At 35.2% G+C, this 24,536-nt stretch overlaps 1 protein-coding gene across 9 annotated transcripts in view; it reads left to right on the forward strand.

The window, feature by feature from the left end:
* Positions 1-24,536, forward strand: part of LOC125349993 (sodium channel protein type 1 subunit alpha) — a 76,030-nt gene that overhangs the window by 22,153 nt on the left and 29,341 nt on the right. The window contains exons 7-17 of one of the 9 annotated variants that reach the window (XM_048344257.1): positions 962-1,025; positions 1,270-1,411; positions 1,995-2,201; positions 2,746-2,751; positions 5,197-5,478; positions 6,718-7,065; positions 8,306-8,438; positions 9,628-9,866; positions 11,100-11,273; positions 13,356-13,712; positions 15,314-15,796. In XM_048344257.1, coding sequence (XP_048200214.1) covers positions 962-1,025; positions 1,270-1,411; positions 1,995-2,201; positions 2,746-2,751; positions 5,197-5,478; positions 6,718-7,065; positions 8,306-8,438; positions 9,628-9,866; positions 11,100-11,273; positions 13,356-13,712; positions 15,314-15,796 — 2,435 coding nt within the window. Of the gene's footprint in view, positions 1-961; positions 1,026-1,269; positions 1,412-1,994; positions 2,202-2,745; positions 2,752-5,193; positions 5,479-6,717; positions 7,099-8,305; positions 8,439-9,627; positions 9,867-11,099; positions 11,274-13,355; positions 13,713-15,313; positions 15,797-24,536 lie in introns of all 9 variants that reach the window. The other 8 variants (XM_048344260.1, XM_048344261.1, XM_048344262.1 and 5 more) reach the window with 8 other exon arrangements.

The following is a 24,536-nucleotide window of genomic DNA, read 5'->3' on the forward strand; positions in this document are numbered from 1 at the left end:
ATGTAAAGTACTTATGTTATATTCTAGATATTGGTAAAAATGTAAATTCACTATAATTTACATTGTAATTTATTAATTATTAAAATCTATAAATAGTAACCCTTCTTTCTATTTTCCAGCACCACATATATAGAAAATGGCTAGAAGTGGTGCTGTGGCTCAAGTGGTAGAGTGCTAGCCTAGAGCAAAAAGAAGCCAGAGACAGTGCTCAGGCCTAGAACTAGGCCTAGTCCTAGGCCCAGAACTGGCAAAAAAAAAAAAATCATTCTACTTTACCAAATAAAACTTATTTTATGAGAATATTTCTTCCTATGTTAATAACGAATGACCTCTGCATGATTCAGTGTATTTAATGCCCTCATTTTCTAAAATATATTTAATTTTAAATCCTGATCTTTGCATAAAATTCATTTTTATATCACAGTTATGTTTAGCACACACAGTAAAAATGTTAATGCTGAGGATTTCAGCAGAACTCTATTAAGCTACTTAGAAAAAAATTACTTAAAAAGCATCAAGAAGTCACTTGCTCATATAAGGATAATGCTTAAAGGAAAATATATTTTACTAAAGTTTCAGTAAACATTCGGCCATAATCTTTACTGCACAATTAAATGTTCAATCATGTGACTCTACAGCAATTCAAATTTTCAGAGTAAACACTCAGCCAAATATAGTTTTACCTAACCAGAACAAACCTAGTTAAAAAAAACTAATGGATCAATTTTAAATGTTTTTTTAAACTAACTAAATGATTAATTCAAAGCTTAAGAGTAATGTCCTTAATGTAATATCTAATATATGGAAAGAAAACAGGAAAGTGTTTTTGTCTCCGAATGACCTGATGTTCTGAAAACTTATCTGTGAACTTAAAACTAGGACTTATTCTTGCTTTCTCATTGTAAGTGGCTTTCTTTATAACAATGCAAATGTTTGTTCTGTGAATTTCTTTTTCAAACAGGATATCATTATTTCCTAGAGGGTTTTTTAGATGCACTACTCTGTGGAAACAGTTCCGATGCAGGGTAAGCCAGCAATTGGGGGTGGGAGGGGCACACATATGTTCACATGCCTCTTTCCTCTCTTTCTATGGAAAGTGAATCTTAAAAACCAACTAACTTTATTTGCACTAATTTCCTGTACCTAAGTTTATTGATAAAGGGTAATGTTGTTTATACATTAGACAAGACATATTAAATCAAAACAGTAAATCTTCTAGGCTAGAGCCTAGCTATAGAATTTTTATATTTTCTTGTTCCTTGTTTCCAGCCAATGTCCAGAAGGATACATGTGTGTAAAAGCTGGTAGAAACCCTAACTATGGTTACACAAGCTTTGATACCTTCAGTTGGGCATTTTTATCCCTATTTCGACTGATGACTCAGGACTTCTGGGAAAATCTTTACCAACTGGTGAGAATCTGAAGAGTTCCATAGTGCATTTAAGTTAACATATACAGGAACATGAAGTGAGTGATGAAATCTAACCCCAGAAAAAAATAGATGAGAGTAAAAACCTTGAAACAGAGATTTGAGTTTTTCTGTCCTGTAGATCATAGCACATTATTCTGCAGAGTAAAGCCAGGGAGAGTATTTCCCCAGTTCTCCTTGATTTAATCTTATCTTTTACACTTTTTAGACACAGATTCTCCTAGTCAGAAGGCAAGACCTTCCCTTAGCCCCATCTCCTCCCTCAAGTACTCTCCTTGAGGTTGGAGGTAATATAAACTAAGCAGATGTAGGAAGAAGTTAGTTCTCATCTCTAACTTTTATCTAAGGTCCATAAGAAATTCTCTTTTTGTAGAGATCAGGAGAATGTCTAAATCAAAGGAGATGCAAAAACTGTGGCTTAAAGAAGTAGACAGTGAAAGAAGTAGGAAGGCCTGTGGATAACATGATGACCATTGTATAAGACACATAGGCAAGTTGAAAGGTGAGGTGAAGCCACCTTTTCAATAAATAATATTGACTGGAAATTTGACATTCTTCTTTCCAGACACTACGTGCTGCTGGGAAGACATACATGATATTTTTTGTGCTAGTCATTTTCTTGGGCTCATTCTACCTTATAAATTTGATTCTGGCTGTGGTGGCCATGGCCTATGAAGAGCAGAATCAAGCTACACTGGAAGAGGCAGAACAGAAAGAGGCAGAATTTCAGCAGATGCTTGAACAGCTTAAAAAGCAGCAAGAAGCAGCTCAGGTAAAGGATAAAAGCAGATGTTCTTCTATTCACAGCACAAACCTTTTGTTTTGTCTTTTTTTTTTGGTATTTTTTTTCTTATTTATTGTCAAAGTAATGTACAGAGAGGTTACAGTTTCATACCTTAAGCATTGGATACATTTCTTGTACTGTTTGTTACCTCCTCCCTCATTCCCCCCTCCCCCTCCCCCTTTGCCTCTCCCCCCATGAGTTGTTCAGTTGGTTTACACCAAACAGTTTTGCAAGTATTGCTTTTGTAGTCGTTTGTCTTTTTATCCTTTGTCTCTCGATTTTGGTATTTCCTTTCACTTTCCTAGTTCTAATACCAGTATATACAGTTTCCACTGTACTCAGATGAGATACAGCAATAGTGCAGGTACAACCACAGGAAGGGGATACAAGAGGATCACCAACAATAGAAGCTACAGTTTCACATGGCATGTTGAAAGTAATTACAACAGTGATGATATATCACTCGTTTCCATAACATGGAGTTCATTTCACTTAGTATTATCTTATGCATTCATAGGGGCATAGCTATTAGGCCCTTGTGATCCTCTGCTGTGACTACCCTAAACCTGTGCTAATTATTCCCTATGTGGAATACCATAGAGTCCATAGTTCTTTGGGTCTGGCTCACTTCACTAAGTGTAATTTTTTCCAAGTCCTTCCATTTCCTTACAAATGGGGCAATGTTATTCTTTCTGATAGAGGCATAAAATTCCATTGTGTATATGTACCACATTTTCCTGATCCGTTCTTCCACTGAGGGGCATCTGGGTAGGTACCATACTTTAGCTATGAAAAATTATGCTGCGATGAACATTTGTGTTTTTGGTATTATGTATGCCTGTCCTAGGACTTGAATTCCAGGCCAGGGTGCTGTCCCTGAGATTTATTTTTCCTCCAGGTTAGCACTGTACCACTTGAGCCACAGCTCCACTTCTGGCTGTTTTCAGTGATTTGTTGGAAATAAAAGTGTCATGGACTGTCTTGTCTAGGCAGGCTTTGAACTGCAGTCCTCAGATCTCAGTCTGCTGCATAGCTAATATTTCAGGTGTGAGCCACTAGTGTCTGGTAATTGTTTCCAAAACAGTATTGGAGAGATATGGTTGATTAAAAGTACCTGAGAAAGTTCAAAGTAAGAATTTCTATATTTTCATCATTTATTTAATTTCATTTGGTTTAATTGTGTCATATAATTATTTGAAGACATTTTGGATATTAAGCTTGATACATCTTCTTTATGTTATTTTGATCATTTTACTATTTTCAGAATAAAAGGTAGGATGTGACTTTTGAGGTCTGGTTATTTAGAAAATTTTACTGAATGAGTATATTGGCATAACAGGAAAACTAAAGAAAATAATCTTTTATTAGAAAAAAACATTATTTATTACATAAAAATATATTCATCTGTTTATTAAAAGTCTCCTCTTACTTTCACCAAAATATATTGTCTTTGAGTATAGTTGCTAAATTTCCTTTATAAGAAAGTAATCAAGTAATACAATATTCTATTAATCAGAGGTATCCAATAGGCATACAAGCATCATTAACCTTTTGTACATCAGGTATTGTAACAGGGATTACTTATTTTTATGGTGGATGTCAGGGCTCATACATAGATTTAATCTGTTTTACTTAACATTTCCATCTTTCCTCAGTCTTCTTTGTAATGTACAAACTCTCTGTCTTTACTAAACAAGAAAGTACCTTCAAGTATATTAATTTATATGCAAGAGTCTGGTATTGAAGTTACTGTGCAACAATGACAACAATCAAAATATGCTAAATTGTCAGGCACCAAAGGTTTCATTCCAATAATCCTATCTACTCAAAAGGCTTAGATCTAAGGAGTGTAGTTCAAAGCCAGCTGGAGCAAAAATGTCCATGAAATTCTTATCTCCAGTTAAGCAGCCAAAGGCTAGGGTGGAGATATGATTCAAGTGGTAGCACACTAGCCATGAACAAGTAAACCATTCAAGAGTATGAGGCCCTGAGTTCAGACCATGGAACCAACCAACACACTCACACACACACATGCACACACACACACGCACACGCACGCACACACACACACACACACACTAACGTGTTACCTTCATACCAGTACCATATGTAATCAGCCAACCACATGGCCTGCAATAGCCAAATAACCAGTGCTACATTGAAAACAATGAGAGAGGTTTGTGGAGAATAGAACAACACCTTGCCTTGCTTAGTAGATGTAATAATGTTAGCTTTTTTCTTTTGTATAGAGTATCATGAATGGGTGGGAAGGGATTTTTACAGTCATCCATGAAGTTGGGTGATAATATCTGGAAGATAGTAAACAATCCAGTTAAAATAACTGAGAAAGGGCTTCAGTCCATTATATCATCCTCCTCTTTTTGTAGGGCTTCAAGTAACACATCAGCTTTTCTCACATGCTCTAATTTACATTTTGAAAAAAGGGAAAAATTATAATTAACTACCAGTAAGTCCCAGAATAAGTCCCACAAAATAATATGAATTTGTCTTTTCATTGAAACCCAGTGGCTCCTTTCAGATCTGTGGTCCTTGAAGCATCACACAGATGTCATAGTTACCGGGGAGAAACTGGATTTTCTGAAAGCCTTCATTAGGTAGAAACAAAAAGTTCTCATGTGGGGCTGGGGATATAGCCTAGTGGCAAGAGTGCCTGCCTCGGATACACGAGGCCCTAGGTTCGATTCCCCAGCACCACATATACAGAAAACGGCCAGCAGCTGGCTCAAGTGGCGGAGTGCTAGCCTTGAGCGGGAAGAAGCCAGGGACAGTGCTCAGGCCTGGAGTCCAAGGCCCAGGACTGGCCAAAAAAAAAAAAAAAGTTCTCATGTATTTGCAGAGCATGTTCCATGTGAGATCAGTTAAAATATATTTTGGAATTTCCATGAATATACTTGAACTTGTTAAAGAAAAATAACAACTTCTCTCATGCCATGCTAAAACTGTTTTCCCTTCAATGTAGCAGGCAGCAGCTACGACTGCCTCAGAACATTCCAGAGAGCCCAGTGCAGCAGGAAGGCTCTCCGACAGCTCCTCAGAAGCCTCGAAGTTGAGTTCTAAGAGTGCTAAGGAAAGGAGAAATCGAAGGAAGAAAAGGAAACAGAAAGAGCAGTCTGGGGGGGAAGAGAAAGATGAGGATGAATTCCATAAATCTGAATCTGAAGACAGCATCAGGAGGAAAGGGTTTCGCTTATCCATTGAAGGAAACCGGCTAACTTACGAAAAGAGGTACTCTTCACCACACCAGGTAAGCATGGCTGAGTCTCCAGATGCATGGGAACAATGAGAATACTAGAGATGGGAAAAATTAAAATGGCATTAGAGATATTCACCAACTGAGTTGGTTGCTATTTTTATAATATGCAACCCAATATATTTGATTTCAAGCTTGTAGGGGTGAATATAATTATGTAACAAAATATGTAATAAGATATACAAAAATTGTACTCCAACAATCTAAGGTTGCTTGAAATAACACTGAGTTAAAAGTCAGATGGCCTGGAATTGCATTCTGATACTACCATCTGGTCATTGTCTGTAACTAATGTTTTGTTTTGTTTTTTTTCTGATCCTCAGTTCTTTTAGCAAAAACAATTTTTAAAAATATGAACCTAGGACTAACTGATCAGTATGTCCTTTCAGATAGCTTATGACTGAATGTTATTTTTCTCCTCCCTTCTTAATGCATGTGCATGAAAGAATTAATCATGATACATTTTATCAAATAGCATATCATTCTGCATTTCAGAAATTTGAATGTCCATTTTCAAAAATACTCACAATTTTTAAATAATTAAAATGATTTAGAAAAGTGGGCTAAAATAACTGGTGAAAAGTGTTGGAATTCCTTGAAAATTAAAAGTCATGAAAATAAATCCAGATGTGTTGCCATAAAAATACACTGAATAGGGCTGGGAATGTAGCCTTGTGGTAGAATGCTTGCCTAGCTTAATGCCTTGCGTGAAGCCCTGAGTTTGATTCCTAGTATCACATAAACAGAAAAAAATCTAGAAGTGGTGCTGTGGCTTAAAATGTAGAGTGCTAGCCTTGAGCAGAGAGAGGCTCAGGGACAGTGCCCAGGACCTGAGTTCAAGCCCCAGGACCAGTGTGTGTGTGTGTGTGCGCGCACACACACACACACACACACACACACACAGAGTAAAAGAAAAATTCATTAAACATTGACATGTCTATAACTAGATGCTCAAGGATGTTTCATATCAAGTTGATCAATGGTGGTTCAGATTTTTAAAAAAATATATTTTTTTACTATTCTAGGTTGCAGCCCCATTCTTTAATACTAAAGGTAGAAATCCCACTTTTCAAAACGAATGCCCATAAGTTTAGAACATTAATCAAAAGAAATGTGTCATATATTGTTAAAGAATGCTGAAATGCCCTTGAACATGTGGAATGCAGGTGCACTTCCAAGAGTTATGGCAATCCAATTTCACCTTTCATTGATTGATTTCTTTCACACTTTCAGTCTCTGCTGAGCATCCGGGGCTCCCTCTTTTCTCCAAGGCGAAACAGCAGGACGAGCCTTTTCAGCTTTAGAGGGAGAGCAAAGGATGTGGGGTCTGAGAATGATTTTGCTGATGACGAGCACAGTACTTTTGAGGATAATGAGAGCCGGAGAGATTCCTTGTTCGTGCCCAGACGACACGGAGAGCGGCGCAACAGTAACCTCAGCCAGACCAGCAGGTCTTCCCGGATGCTGGCCGTGTTCCCAGCGAACGGGAAGATGCACAGCACTGTGGATTGCAATGGCGTGGTTTCCTTGGTTGGTGGACCTTCAGTTCCTACATCGCCTGTTGGACAGCTTCTGCCAGAGGTGATAATAGATAAGCCAGCTACTGATGACAATGTAAGGAAGTTTTCAATAGTTCAGGCATGGCTGGCCCATGATTGCTGCAACCAGCCAGTATTTCTACAGAATGAACCTCTTGAGAATGATTTCTGGTTGGTCAGGCTGTGAATGTACCTGCATCTTGTGATACCCCTAAGTAACTAACAAACTAAATCAGAAAGCCTTCAGCACTCTCCTGCACAAACCTGAATGCACTTACTTCTTGAATATGCTAAGGATTCATTAGAGCTGATAAGTACTAGCTCCAGCTGGAGGATTTCTTATATACCCACACTGCATTTAGATAGCAGGACACTTTCGAAGGGCCTGATGTAGAAGCAAATAAGTGAGCTTGCTCAAGTGTACAGGGTATATAATAAATCTTCCCATCAGATTCTCTGATACAACTGTGCTTTAGTTCAGATTTTTTTAAACAGTGCCTAAACAGATAGCTTTGTTTTTTACTTTTCAACTTCTAGCACTCATATTTTTTCTTACTAAAAATGCTGATATAGGTCTTCCCAAAACTAAAGAGACACAAAGTAGCAATGCAAAGAGATCAACTATTTGTGTACAAAAGTGTCATGTGTTTGTGATTGTACACTAGAGGGAGAATTTCTAAATATATGTTGCCTCCTATACACTGGTCACTTCCACAGAAATATATCAGCATGATGAGGCATGATGAAGTCAGATGACTTATTGCTTTGTTGCCCTGGATGAAACTGTGGTCCATGCAGAACATGTGTCTTTCGTTGATGTCCAGTCTTCCTTGTGAATGACCATCCATGTCTTATAGCCACACAATTAGATGACAGCTAAATGTGTTGTCATCGTTGGTATTTCCTTAAGAATACCTTCACTGCTACCAAAAAGAAAATCAAATACCTTCGTTATTTATATGGCTTTTTAAGGTGGTGGGCCTTCACTTTTCACTAGAAATAAAGCAGGCCTGTGAAAAGTGCTGTCATAATTATATCACATTTCATAATATTATGAAATCAGAGGGTTACAAATGTGCTTTTTGTTTGCTATGTGACTGAATGTTTACCTGTTTGGACATTCCAGGTTAATGACACAATAAGTCAGCAACATCTGCCATCACCAATTAAATATGGAAGTGCACGATGCATGTGTTTCATGAAATTCACCATGTCACCATTTAGTTGGTTGCTGATCATATCAGTCAAGTTCATCCTTTACTGAATTATCATTTTCTATACAGGGAACAACTACTGAAACTGAAATGAGAAAGAGAAGGTCAAGTTCCTTCCATGTTTCCATGGACTTTCTTGAAGATCCTTCCCAGAGGCAAAGAGCAATGAGCATAGCAAGTATCCTCACAAACACAGTTGAAGGTTTGTAACAAATTCCATTTCCATGCCAGCTATCTGATGAAAGCTACATTGTCTTATTTGAAACTAATGTTTCTATTTACACATTAGAAACTGCATTCTTGGTGAGAAAAAGCAATAGATTATATTATTATATGTGTTCACATGTTCTAAATGTTTAAACTTTGTAATACCGACCTCAACTATTTTTGTATGTGTAGGACAACTCGAAAATTTAGAATAATGTATTTCTGTTAGTTTGATGGAACTCTATCTCGCATCCTCATCCCAAATGCCAGAGAGAAGACCAGAGAGAAGTAAATCTTTTTCATAACATTTTTATAAAAATTAAAATGACTCTTGGATCATATCTACCCACACCTAACTTTAAAACCTGAAGTTGATAGAGTAGCCCATCATTGAGATACTATAACATAATACAGTACTTCAAAACATGTTACTATGGAGACCTCATTTTAATGACTTGACAGTTATATAGAGGCCAAGTGTGAAGTCACATGTGAAAGCATGAGAAAAAGCAATTTCTGTACTATATCAATTATATATATATATATAATATATATGGAAATATAGAGTAAATTCTATATCTGGTTTTTTGTTTTGTTTTGTTTTGTTTTTCTGGTCCTGGGGCTTGAACTCAGAGCAAGGATGCTATCCCTTGGCTTCCTTAGCTCATGATGAGGGCTCTACCACTTGAGCCACATTGCCACTTCCAGCTTTTCCTACATAGTTTGTTGGAGATAACAGTCTCACATACTTTCTTGCCAGGGACAGATTCAAACTATGATCCCTAGATCTCAGCTTCCTGAGTAGCCAGTATTATAGGTGTGAGCCACTGGCACTGGGCTTCTTTTTTATTTTATTATTATTATTATATTTAAGTAGTTGTACAAAGTAGTTACAAAATGTACAAAATGTCTTGATCAATGTCACCCCTTTCAACATTCTCACCCATTATTACCCTACTCACCTCTTGCCTCACTCATGTTACCTTTGTAGACTATATACTGAATTATTAACTGCCTTCTCCTTTTCTTTCCCTCTTCATTCAACCATCCTGCATGAACAAGGTTGACTTTGTAGCTAACAGAAATGTGCCAGTTATTGAAAGTAATTGATTTAATGGGTTTAATGAGAGTATAAATTAATCTTTTCATACCAATTAAAATATTGTTCTATTTTTTTCAACTAGAACTTGAAGAATCCAGGCAGAAATGTCCACCTTGTTGGTATAAATTTTCCAATATATTCTTAATCTGGGACTGTTCCCCATATTGGTTAAAAGTGAAACATATTGTCAACCTGGTTGTGATGGATCCATTTGTGGACCTGGCCATCACCATATGCATTGTGTTAAATACTCTCTTCATGGCCATGGAGCACTACCCAATGACGGTGCATTTCAATCATGTGCTTACAGTAGGAAACTTGGTAAGCATATTGGAAAGTAAATGTGTTAGTTTTCAATTTTTTCTGTTTGAGAAACTGTTCAATAGTGTATAGTTATCTTCAATCACGCTTCCTACCTTCTGAACCCTTCTATGAGAATTATATCCAGCTGTTTATATCATTTGACCAAAAGAGTGACTCTTAATGATCATACAAAATCATAGAGAATATTACAAGTAGGCAGCCAGTAGACATAGATGCTACTGCTTAAAAGTAGTGAAATTTACAACTATATCATGAACTGTATCTTCAACCACATGTTTGTGAATAATAGTGTCACAGAGTCCCTAGTCATACAAAGCCAAAATAAAATTGTAATTTTTTTTATCCTCCTCAATCTATGTCATTGCAAAAAATAATTTAGACACTCAAAAATGTGTTTGGCTTTTCTGCTTCCAGGTCCTGGGTCATCTGCCCTTGTCTATAACTATTCTCTATCCGAAATCACAAAATATTGGGAATTCGCAGTACATTTTATGCATGATTCTCAAATTTATTTTTGGTAAAGGTTGCTACTTATTTTCTTTCTGTGCTTCAAAACATAAATTATTAAAGTATTTGAAATATCTCAGCTTAGAGATATTAATTCTTATTTGCTGAAAGAGCTATGTGGAATATGGAATTCATAGACTATAGTATTTGATTTGAGTGACAGGATTTTTGCTGATAAAAAGTAAAATCATTTGTAGCATCCATCAATATATTATTTACAATTTTAAATCTCTCTTAGTTTTACTAGGGGAATAGATACATTTTCCATGGATGTAACTAATGATAGTAATGCATATATTATGACAATAGACAAGGATGCATAATAACTATCTGACATGAGGTAACATTATGTAATTGTGTTATATGAAATCTGGCAAGAAAGGCAGTTTAATGCATTGAAAAGAACACTATCAAATATAAAATATTAGCACTTAAATTTTGGTTTTGTCATTATCTAGTTGTTTTTACCCATCTTAAGACTTTGCTTTCTCTTCTGTAAAGAAAAAATTGTGATGTTTACAGTGCTGAGTTAATGTGATTCTCTGCAGATAATGAACTTATGTATCACAATGTATTTTATCAGCAAAAGTAGCTCTACAAATGTAAGTTAATAATAGGACTATTATTGCAAAGGCAACATAAGTATTGTAATCCAAGAACAAATTTTATATCATGTCCTTTATCATTATCTGATGAAATTAGAGTTGTTTTTTGGGGTCATAGGTCTTCACTGGGATCTTCACTGCAGAAATGTTCCTGAAAATTATTGCCATGGATCCTTACTATTATTTCCAAGAAGGCTGGAACATCTTTGATGGTTTCATTGTGACGCTTAGCCTGGTGGAACTTGGTCTTGCCAACGTGGAAGGATTATCAGTTCTCCGTTCTTTTCGATTGGTAAAAATGAAACAAGAGAACAACAATTGAAAACAAATTTCTAACAATCAGTGTTCTGCAAAGAATTTTACCACATAAACTTCTTAACCTTTTAAGTTTTTTGTTACTTTGCATTGTCAAATAGTTCCTGTGAGGGCAGGAGATACATTCCCACTTACTGATTCAAACCTTTATTCCAAAGAGCGTAATCACATAAACTGTCATATATCATTCAATTACCATTTTGACAACTGTTTCTTTTTTCTTTTTTAAAATATTGTTGAGTAGTTGCATAAAGGGGTTTCAATGCTACACATCTTGACAAATTATTGTTTCTAGTGTCTACTGTAGTTAATATTTCCAGGTCTAAAAAATAAATGTGTGTTTGCAAAAATCAATATCAAGGTTTGCATTTGTTCAGCTTATTTATTCAGTTGGCTCTTTACCAGTTGAGCAATGCCACCAGCCTAGTTTTTTCCCAGTCATTTTTGAAATGGAGTCTCACAGACTTATCTGCTGAGGCTGGCTTCAAACTAAAGCCCAATTCCTGAGTAGCTAGGATTATGGGCACCACTGTCTTCCAACTAGATTGATGAAATGTTTTGAACAAAAATACTGTATTTACAAATAACAGTTAGAAATAAAATGGCCCTTTGTATGAATGGTAATCAGCTACAAGATATGTAGGTAAAAACTCTCAAATTCCGGCTCTGGAAAACATATGCTTTCAAAACATTTTTTTTTTTTTTTTTTTTTTTTTTGGCCAGTCGTGGGCCTTGGACTCAGGGCCTGAGCACTGTCCCTGGCTTCTTCCCGCTCAAGGCTAGCACTCTGCCACTTGAGCCACAGCGCCGCTTCTGGCCGTTTTCTGTATATGTGGTGCTGGGGAATCGAACCTAGGGCCTCGTGTATCCGAGGCAGGCACTCTTGCCACTAGGCTATATCCCCAGCCCCAAAACATTTTTTTTTAAAGCCAACAACAAAACAACAGAAAATTTTGTGGCTTTACTAAAATGCTCATTAAACCCCATATGTGCCCCTGCAAATCAAGAAAGAATTATGCAGTCAAGGAAAATAGCAATCAGCACCCAAAGAGGAATATAAATGAATAATAACTATTTTTCTCCTGCTGTGATGTTACTTTGCATGTTACAAATGGACAGGTTAATCTTTCAGAAGAGGTGATTTATATTCTGATTAATATTATGGTGTCACAACTGAGAGGTCTCAAAACCAGTTTTATAAATCAAATTAAAGAAAGTAGTACCCCAAATAATCATTAAAAATTCACTTTCAGCTGGGCACTGGTGGCTCACACCATTTTTGTAACCTTAGCTATTCCAGAGGATGAGATTTAAGGATCACTGTTTGAAGTCATCCTGGGAAGGTTGGATCTAATCTCCATTAACCACAAAAAAAGCCAAAAGTGGGCTGGCCCAAGAGGTAGACTACTAGCCTTGAACCAAAGAAGCTTCAAGGACAATGCCCAAGCACTGAGTTCAAGCACCAGGACCAGCAAAATAAAACTTGAAAAAAAAATTAAATCACTTTCTGAGGAAATGATTTAAAGATTTAAAATATGGGAAACTATCTTCCTGAGTCCAGATGTTCACCATGATTCAGATAGGACAGGATCGATGTCATATGTGATTTTCTTTGGGCAATGGTTGAGGTGGAGGAAAGGGTGTTGTCTGAGAATTGAACCTTGAATCCAAGTGTTCTCTAAAAGATTCAATTTTGTCTGATGCTGGGGGGAGTGTGCTGCAGTCAGAGGGTCCTGGGGCTTGAACTGAGGTTCTGGGTGCTGTCTCTGGACTTTTATGTTCAAGGCTATTAATCTATCATTTTGAGCCACAACTCCACTTCTGACTTTTTTTTTTTTTTTTTGGTAGTTTATTGGAGATGAGAATCCTCAGGACTTTCCTGCCTGGACTGGCTTGGAATCATGATCCCCAGATTTCACCCTCCTGAGTAGCTAGGATTACAGGCATAAGCCACCAGCATGTAACAAAGATTGAATTTTAGTAATCATTTATTTCTAACTCTCAGTATATTTAGTGTTTGTAAAGATCCTAATAATATATACTTTTTTTCACTTTCTAGCTCCGGGTTTTCAAGTTGGCAAAATCTTGGCCAACATTAAACATGTTAATAAAGATCATCGGCAACTCCGTGGGGGCGCTGGGAAATCTAACCCTTGTTTTGGCCATCATCGTCTTCATCTTTGCTGTGGTTGGCATGCAGCTCTTTGGCAAAAGCTACAAAGACTGTGTCTGCAAAATTGCCAGTGATTGTAAACTCCCTCGCTGGCACATGAACGACTTCTTCCACTCCTTCCTCATTGTGTTCCGAGTGCTGTGTGGAGAGTGGATAGAAACCATGTGGGACTGCATGGAGGTGGCTGGCCAAGCCATGTGCCTTACCGTCTTCATGATGGTCATGGTGATCGGAAACCTCGTGGTAGGTACCCACTTAGGCACTCCAGAAATATATTGAGCATAATAGAATGGTTATCCTTTTGCCCTAAGAACTTTCATGACCATTATTCTTGTGTCTCTTACTTTAGGTATGTTTATAATGTCACATTGAAAAAATAAAGGCATATAGCATGGGACTTCATAAAACATTCCAAAAGATACAATAATTTCATTTTCAATTTTATATTAAATTCCATTATGTCAGTCATTTCATCATATTTATTGTGTGACTTGCAAGACGGTCTCATATTGGAAACAGACCAAAAAGAATTAGGTGGGACGATGCTTATAGATTCAGAATTTCTTACATATTTGGATCCAAGAAAGAAAGAAGTCTACTATATAATTACATATAGTCTACATCTACTATATGTATTCATATTATATACATTTTATATATTATACATATGTACATACAGCAGTAGATGGCAATAGATATAAAATGCACTTGCAAAGACTTTTCTTAACTCCACCTGTGGGGGATAGATACGTTACAAAAATTAAACAAAGAGATAGTTTAACGGAACAATAAACACACCCATGATTCATATGTATATGCCTTCAAAATCAAGAAAAGAATGAAACACTTGTAGGAAATACATTTTTTCAGAAAGAAATGTATGTTCCTATATGTACATATATACATTTATGTGGAAAATTACAATGCCAATCATTTCCTTCCATTACATGACTAAAATTGTCTCCTTTCTAGTTTTCACAATGATTCTACAGCATCTTTCCCATTCCTGATATTATATAGCATTCAGTCATCCTATGTTATATGACAGATAAATAAACTATCCTGAGTTGCCAACTACCTAATTACTCTAAGTCAAATACAGTGTAGCTAATGATACCACACTTTATTTTGACATTACCTGATTCTTTCTTAAATTGGGAATATTACAGTTTATAATATAGGAATATATAAATATATTCCAAATGATATGTATGTTTGTCCTATTGGGAATTACTTATGAGTAGTTCTACTTAGTCAGTAGTTGTATGGGAAATATGATAGGTTAAAGGAACATGTCAATTTCAAACCCTTAGATTCCTAAAAAGTTTTGAGACATAATAAAGCCTTTCAACTAATGTTCAAATTAATATCTCCATTTATCAAAGAAACTCCAGTTGCATTTAAATACATAATCTAGAGCATTAATGATTCTGGGCTTGGAATTTAATGCAGTATATATGTTCATCAGTTTTACTTATAAAACTTCAAATTATCTTTTTCTTGGGTCAGCTCATTGAATTTCCCAAATTTACACAAAAGCAATAGAAAGTATACTTTTGTCTAACAATTTGTAATGACATAGTTGTTGAGCCAGATGATACTTAAGAGCAACCATTTTTCTTCTAAGCTGGAGGGTGAACATGAGTGTCCTTTATGGAAAGTTTGTAATCCCTTATTGGGCTACACCCCTAGCCCCACCCCTAACTTCTAATTTCTATGCATCTGTATTGTTTTCTCATCTAGTTTTAGAGTATTCCTTTTCCTCCACACTTACAGTAATTAGTGATCATAGCATGCTGTCTCTAAGAAAGGGTGAAATTCTAACCATGTCTGTGATTTTCCAGGTTCTGAACCTGTTCCTGGCCTTGCTTTTGAGCTCATTTAGTGCAGACAACCTTGCAGCCACTGATGATGACAATGAGATGAATAATCTTCAAATTGCTGTGGACAGGATGCACAAGGGAATCGCTTATGTAAAAAGGAAAATATATGAATTCATTCAACAGTCTTTTGTCAGGAAACAAAAAATTTTAGATGAAATTAAACCACTTGATGATCTCAACAACAAAAAAGACAATTGTATGTCCAACCATACCACAGAAATTGGGAAAGATCTTGACTACCTGAAAGATGTAAATGGAACCACAAGTGGCATAGGAACTGGCAGCAGTGTTGAAAAATACATTATTGATGAAAGTGATTACATGTCCTTCATAAATAATCCCAGCCTTACCGTGACTGTACCAATTGCTGTGGGAGAGTCAGATTTTGAAAATTTAAACACAGAGGACTTTAGTAGTGAATCAGATCTAGAAGAAAGCAAAGAGGTAAGATTAAATATGGGAGTAAGTATAAATTTATATGTGTGCTTATCTGTAAACATTATATTGCTTGTATTCATGATGATATATTTTCCCTCTAGAATATTTTTTGCCAGCACTTAAATTTTTTATTTCACTGAAGAATCAAAGAAGTAAACCTAGGTCAATAAATTGATTAATAACATTAATGTATGTACTTTCTCATCTTTACTAAACGATATCCAGTAGCAAATGAATGAATTAATGGTATGATGAGTGGACTTGGAGTCTTTGTGTAGAATTTTCTCTATCTTCCATTACATCTCCTCAGCTCACATAGAGGGAAGATACTTTCATAATATTGTCTTATTTATTAGTCTTTTTAGGGTAGCATAAAACTGTACCACAAACTCAATGCTTTAAGCCACCTAAATTTACCTCTCTCAAATGTTTGAAAGTGAAAAACATGACATGGCAGGGTTGCTCATGTCGCTGGGTTGCTGATGTCCACCTGTCCTTTGGTTTCACCCAGCCCAGCCTAGGTGCACTGGAGCCCAGCTTATCTCACTGAATCTTTATCACCTCTTCAATGGGCTCTATCTCCATATCAGCCACATTGAGGGTTAGAGCTTCAGCATTTTAATTGGGAGCAGAGGTGGGAGTGGAGGTAGATAATGCAGTCTGTAGCAACCTGCTTTAAAAGATTAAGCTAAAACTTTCATGCACCTACACTCTGACCCTGATATACCATGGTTTGTCTTAATTTTTTTTATATTTACATGAAAGTGGTATGCAAGCAGTAGAAACCATACTTAGAATTTAGAACTTCAGTTATTTTTCTGGGCTAGAGTTGTGCAATTTGTAGTCTCTTATACTAAGCAGCCATGATGAGCCACTGCACCCATCAGCCACGCTATCATGAGAGAACAAACTGATATTCCACAATGTTCTATGGTGCCAGGTATTATGTTCACTTGATTAGGCATATTAAATGCATTTTTGTTTGTGCTGGTCCTAGTGCTTGAACTCAGGACCTGAGTGCTATTTCTAAGTTTTTTTACTTTATGTACAATTTGAGTCACAATTCCCTTTCTGGCTTTTGGGGATTTTAGGATGGTTAACTGGAGCTAATCATCTTCTGCACTTTCCTGCCTAGGCTACCTTTGAACCACTATTCTCAGATCGTTTCAGATCTCAGCCTTCTTTTTTTTTTTTTTTTTTTTTGGCCAGTCCTAGGCCATGAACTCAGGGCCTGAGCGCTGTCCCTGGCTTCTTTTTGCTCAAGGCTAGCACTCTGCCACTTGAGCCACAGCGCCACTTCTGGCCATTTTCTGTATATGTGGTGCTGGGGAATCGAACCCAGGGCCTCATGTATACCATGTATACGAGGCAAGCACTCTTGCCACTAGGCCATATCCTCAGCCCCAGATCTCAGCCTTAATAGCTCGGTTTACAGGCATGAACCACCATCATCTAGCTTAAAAGCCTTGCTAATGATCATTTTTAATATATGATGAGCTTATTGGGATTTAACCCTGCACTAAGTTGAAAGGCATCTGTATAACAAATGTTAAAGGTATCTGAAACTGAAGTAATTTTACTTTGTGAATCTTAAAAATAATAAAGTACCTAGCTTTTAGATTTTAAAGCTTCACAATTTTAAAAGATCAGATACGGGATGACATTTTATTCTTAATAAAATTCTACTAGGATTTCATAGTGCCTCAAGGAAAACAAAAGTATTTTGATTGTTGGCTAAGATAGATATGAAAGTCACACGATATTATTTTGAGTTATTAAGTTTGTGTTTTTGAAGATTATTCAAATTTTTATCAAGATTCTCTTAACAATTGAGGTTACTCTCCACTTTTAGGAGTAGGAGGTTAGTATTAGAAACCAGCCTAAGGGTACTGAACTATTCCTGCTTCATGCAGCAAGTGGAAGGAGATAGGGCAGAGATCTTGGTGACCATATTTTCATGGCAATGGAAATGGGTTCAGGAGAAAAATGGCAAATCGTTTTTGTAAAACACTGGGGAATTTCTCCAGATTTTTTATTTCAATATACTATTAGCTTAAACATGAGTCATTAAAGGGCTTAATTTTAACAAAGAAACCAGATAGACACTTGGTTGCTTATTTAAAAAAATTATATTTATATTTATAAATTCGTTCTGAATTTCTAATTAATAAATACAGCATTATTTTTCCTAGTCTAGATATTTTTATTGGAATCACTGGATCTACAATTTAATATTTGATAGAATTATTTAATACTATCTGTTTAATTAAGAAAAGGAAACAAATCTATCCTATGACCATTTATTTTTCCTGCAAAAACTGAATATGACTCACATTTTTACTGATTTTGTTTGCATTGATCAGGTTTGAAAGTAACTTTGGTCTCATTATAAAGTAACTATACACTGAACACCTATTTCTTCATGCTCTATGACATATAGCTTAGAAGACTACATTGTTATTTTAACAGTTGGGCAATAGAAAATTTTGAGATTTGATGTGATATTTTTTCAAATTATGGTATACTCATCTGAAGATGAAAAACCAATTTATTGAATGAGTAAATTTTAAAAATTGATAAAATAAGTAGGTTTTGTCAATGAATATTGCATATTGTAAGGAGTAATATGAGTTCTTGTTTTCTGAACTGAACTCTTTTGTTATTTATTGATGCAGTTGTACAAAGAAGGTACACTCATCGTACCCACACACAATGCACCTTGTTCAATGTCACCCCTTCCATCCTGCCTCCACATCTCTCACATCTCCTGAGCTGAACTTCAATACCCTGTCTCATAGCAAACTTTCTAGGGGTATGCATTTACTGTCAGAAGTTCAGGAGTTCTTAGTACTATTTCTGCTTTTTGAATGCGCTCATGACGCCTTTCTAACCATAGACAGAGGAGGCATTTCATTCCATAATGTAAATGTAAGGCACAGAGTATGAGTAGTAAATAGCACATGTCCAGGTCTCATATGTCTTGAAAGGACTATTACACTTACAATGGCTACCTCTAAACGTGCATGTCTCTCCTTTTAAGTGAAGACTTACCTGGACAGGTTTAGTGCTGAATAGCCAATCAACTTGAACTTTTCTACCTTTTTCATCTCTTCTTTTTTGAATTTTATTGACATAAGGGAATTTTATATATTTATGGGTCACAAGGTAGAATAATTTAGCATGTCTAGATGAATAAATATTTACCATTTACTTGTGAAAACACTGAAATTCCTCTGCTTACTTAGCTATTTGAAATAATGCATGTATCTGTGTTTTCTATAGTCACTCTACAGTGCAGAGTACCATATTTATTCTTTCTATTAAGAAATATTTGACCAACCTCTCCTCACTCAACTCTCTTTAGCCTCTGGAAGCTAATATTCTACATTTGACTTCTGTTAAACTAACTTTTTTTACATTCTGCATATGATAAGATTATGTAACATTTGTCTTTCTGTGTTTATAAAATATTTCATTTACACATGTCTTCCAAACTAATCCATATTGTTGCAAAGAAAAGAATTTTATCATTTCTAATTGCAGAACAGTGTTCTATTCTGTTTTTGTACCACATTATAACCATTCACATATTGATAGACAGGCAAATAGATCTTTTCCATATTGTGATTATATTGTGAATTGTGCTATAATATAAATAGAAAAGTGTTTCTTTTCTTTTTTAAAATCTTGTCAGTAATAGTGCTTGAACTCAGGGCCTAAGGCTCTCCCTCCACGTTTTTACTCAAGGCTTGTACTCTACTACTTGAGCCACATCTCCACTTCCGGGTTTTTGATGAGATAAGGGTCTCATGGACCTTTTTGCCTGGGATGATTTTAGATGCAATACTCAGATCTGTGCCCCTTTAGAAGCTAGGATTATAGTCCTGGGCCTCCAGTGCTGGTATACTATTTCACTTCTATGCATGTATCCATAGCAGTGGGTTTGTTGGATCACACAGTAGTTCTATTTTTAAATTTTTTAAGGAACCACCAAACTATTTTTCTTATTAGTTTTATTCATTTAATTCCCACCAAGAATGTGTGAAAGTTATGCTTTCTCTATATCATTGGCAACATTTGCTATTGTCTTTCTCATAATATCTTGACTTCAGAATATATTACAAAACTATAATAACCCAAATTGCATAGTCTTGACATAAAAACATATTCATGAACTTATGAAACAGTATGGTTTCTCTCAAAAATAAATTCTTAGCATTTCAGTTTCTTGATTTTCTACAAAAATGTCCAAAATATAAAATCAGAAAAGACAGTATCCTTAATATACGGTGTTAATAAAACTAAATGTTCTATATGCCAAATGATAAAGTTTAATTTCATCTTTCATCATAAAAAATATTCAAAATAGATCGCAGAGTTAAATTCAGGACATAAAATAAAGGAACTACTAGGAGATAATAGGGAAAATGGCATATGCCATTGGTCTGAGAATGGATTTTTTTTAAAGTAGAATTAAGATGTGTAAGCAAAAAGAACCAAGTAAGGAGATAACACTAGAGATTTTCTGTACAATAAAGGAAATAATAGATGGAAGAGGTAACTTATAAGGTACAAGAATGTATGTGTGAATTATACATCTGACAAGGAACTAATATCTACCATGTATAAGGAACTAAAAAACCTCCTTCAATATAATATAACAACATTAATCCAAATAAAAGTGGACAAAAGACGTGAGTAGATGTTTCTCCAAAGAAGACATATGAATAATGAGCAGAGATCTAAATTTTAAAAATGCTAAATATCAGGGAAACATAATTTTTTAAAAGTTAAAAATCAGGGAAATGTACATCAAAATCTCAAAGACGCATCACCTTAGTGAAATTATATTCACTCTTCAAAATAGAACAATTTTGAAGGATTTTTTTTCAAATTTTTATTATCAAACTGACGTACAGAGAGGTTACAGTTTCATACATTAGGCATTGGATACATTTCTTGTACTGTTTGTTACCTTGTCCCTCATACCCCCCTCCCTCCTCCCCCTTTCCCTCCCCCCCCAGGTGTTCAGTTCACTTACACCAAACAGTTTTGAAAGTATTGCTTTTGTAGTTGTTTGTCTTTTTTCACCCTGTGTCTCTCAATTTTGGTATTCCCTTTCAATTTCCTACCTCTAATACCAGTACAGTATACACGGTTTCCAATATACTCAGATAAGATTACAGAGATAGTGTAGGTACAACCACAGGAAGGTGATACAAGAACATCATCAATAATAGAAGCTACAGATATAGATGGGACGTTGAAAGTAGTTACAACTGTGATATAACAATCGTTTCCATAACATGGAGTTCATTTCACTTAGCATCGTCTTATGCGTTCATAAGGGTATATCTATTGGGCTCTTGTGATGCTCTGCTATGACTTGCCTAAACCTGTACTAATTATTCCCAATAAGGGAGACCATAGAGTCCATGTTTCTTTGTGTCTGGTTCACTTCACTTAGTATAAATTTTTCCAAGTCAATTTTGAAGGATTCTTATCACCACACTTGCTCTAATGAGAGCTTACCTGACTTTGAGTTTTATTTTCCATGAGTCTAGACCTTATGCAGGTCTTAGCTTAATCTTATATTAACATTTTGTTTTTACTTTTGTTGGCAATATTATGTTGTCAATTTATATTTGGTTTCTAAGTATCTACAGCCTTCCTTGTATTCCATGAATTCCAGTCAAAATGTGATTTTACTGCATCCTGCTAAGAACTTTAAATTTCAGTGCTAAAGCAACATTATACACCCACTGCATTTAATCTGGATTTCTATACATTCTTCTTATATATTACCATACTGGTTCAAATTCCCAAATGCTGATTTCACCATTTCTTCCTTCTTGCTCAGGAAAAAAATCACAATAAAATTTTCTCATCAATTCCTCACTCTTATAAAGCAAGACTAAATTTATAAACTACTTGACTTTTAAAGGAATTTAACTGCTAGGAAACGTTTCCCAAGGTGATTTTTTTAATTTTATATTAGGAATTTAGTCTATAATTTATTAAGATAATTCTTTAATTTTTGTTCTTCCCATTTAACTTTTACCTATTTGCTGATTGATTTGATTCTATTCATTATTGAGCTGCAACCATGTGCTGTTGCGTGTACTCAATAGTGTGGCTTATTTATGTCATAATTATGTTTATGTATGTTTATATTTTTATTCTCTAAATATGTCATTAGAAAGTACTCCCATCATAACTTAACTGGTTTATGAGGTCTTGGAGAACAAAGAAAAAAAATCTATCATCACTTACCTTATCATCACTTACAGTACATATAAAACAGTTAAAGAATGAGACAGTGGATGACACTCTACATTCTCATTTTTCTTCCAATTATGTCACCTGTATTAACAAATTAGTTTATTTTCTGCCATGCTGATTTGATTTTCTTTTTAGAAATATTTTCTTATCTTTAGGTACTTGTACAAAGGAGTTTCCAATCAATAAAGCAGTTTATGAACACAGTGAATCTCAGTCAATGTCACAACTTTCAAGATTCTTCTTTCAATCCATCCTTTTCCTTACTTTTCTTAATTTTCTAAAACGTGCATTGAATTTTTTATTGCATTCTCCCCCCTTCTCTTCAGTCATCTGCTCCCTTTCCCAGAAAACCCACCTTACCCCTTTCAATTACTTGTTACTTGGTGTTCATTTGGTTGAACTATGATTTATCCTTCCTAAGGAATTACACTGTTTGAATTTGCCCCTGAATCTACCATATTTCCAACACTTGTATACCACCTGGAGTATTTATTTAGATATTTATAAACTAATTGTAGCTTCCGCATATGAGAGAAAGCATGCAGCCTTATTCTCTCTTAGCCTGACTGGCTTCACTTAACATAATTTTTCCCAAGAATTTCCTTTTTTTTTTTTAAACAAAATATATAAGTAATATATATAATATATAAGTAATATATATAATATATATAATATATATAATATATATAATATATAAGTAATATATAATATATATAATATATATATAATATAATATATAAGTAAATTTGTATTGTGTATATATACATTTTCTTGATCCATTTGTTCATTGAGGGGCATCTGGGATCATTCCATAACTTGGCTACTGTGCATAAACATAGCTGTGCTTTACTAGATCCTATGGTGCTATGTCTTTACTAGATCCTTGTTTGTAATCTTTTGGATAAATGCCTAGGAGTGAAATTGTTATATCATAGAGTCATTCTAAGCTGAGAGGAGGATTAGAGCCTCCATACTGCTTTCCGGTAGTTGAACAAATTTTCTGTTATTCTGTATATTAGGTCATTTCTTGATGTATAGCTGGCAAAAAAACATTCTGTAGGTGTCTTTTTTAGCTTATTAACTGTGTACTTTTCAATGAACAAACTTTTTAGTTTGATGGTATCTTCAATATTGTTGTCCTTACTATGTATGAACTGAGGAACATAAAACAATTTTCAGCTTAGGTCCATGATATCTATTTCCACTTTCCGTAATGCATACTACCATCAAGCCAATGAAATCTCAAGCTTTCTTTTCATTAGATCTATATCATATCATTATTAGAAAGGGCCAGCCAACTTGTCCATGTCTGCTCCCATATATACCCACTGCCTCCACTCAGTATCAAACCTCTTTTTCTAAGCTTTACTGCTATATGCTCCAAATGGGACTCCCATTTGGAAGGCTTTCCCATTCACTGGGTAAATCTGCACATGTATTTGGGGTCCTTCTAAAAGACAAATCTGATCATAGCTCTCTTTTCTCTGAATTTTCAGTTGCTCATTGATTACAAGATGTTTGATAGCACTCAAAATGCCCTATAAGTCTCCCCCAAATTACCATCACTGGATCTTCATGGGATGTTCTTGTTTCTCCCTGCCTCAATGTGCTGATCTTTTTCCCCCCAAATCGCTCATGCTTTGTCAGGCTCTCACCTTCATATCTGTATGGAAACTTTCATTTTCATCTCACTTCACCTGGGGCACCCCTAACTATCACATTCTTTACACCTGATATATTACCCTCTTCTACCTTTCATTCATAGAACAAGGTAGGTAGTGTTCTCAAAATTCTCTGCATCCTTGATCTGATGTAAATGTTCAAGTTTGACAAATACTAATGCAGAATTCATTGTTTAGTAAGCCTATGTTTTTCTACCTTCATCTCTACTTTTGGTATTTGAAATTTATAAAAGTTTACAATTAATAGGAAAAATTTAATACTTGGCAAATACCAATAATTTACTGAATATTTCTTCCAATGTATCATTTGTCAAAATCATATCATGGCATAATATTTGAGTTTTCTAGCTGATACATCTCAATATTGTGTTTATTTAAAATTGGTGTTACTTTGTCTCAAATGTGTGTATATATGTTTTATGTATGTGTGTATATATATACATATATGTACATTTATATGCCAGTGTGATGCCCAATTTGAAGCTATTTCATGGCCTCAGCTTTGAAACTTTATTTTACAGATAATAGTCTTAGTTGCATGTGTATCTATATTTGCACATGTATCTTCTGTATCATTGTGATCCTCAAATCCAGATTGATATGATTGACATTTTTGGATTATAAATCAAACTCTTACTAAGCTCTATAAATAACTCACTGTAACAAAACAAGTCTAAAAATAAAAGCACACTCATTCTAAGATCAATCAAAGAACAAAGCATTTGACCAGTTACTCCTAAAGAAATATTGTGTAGTATGTCATTTGCTTTGCTTGACTTGAC

This window comes from Perognathus longimembris, chromosome 4 (assembly GCF_023159225.1).
Source record: "Perognathus longimembris pacificus isolate PPM17 chromosome 4, ASM2315922v1, whole genome shotgun sequence".
Lineage (NCBI taxonomy): Eukaryota > Metazoa > Chordata > Mammalia > Rodentia > Heteromyidae > Perognathus > Perognathus longimembris.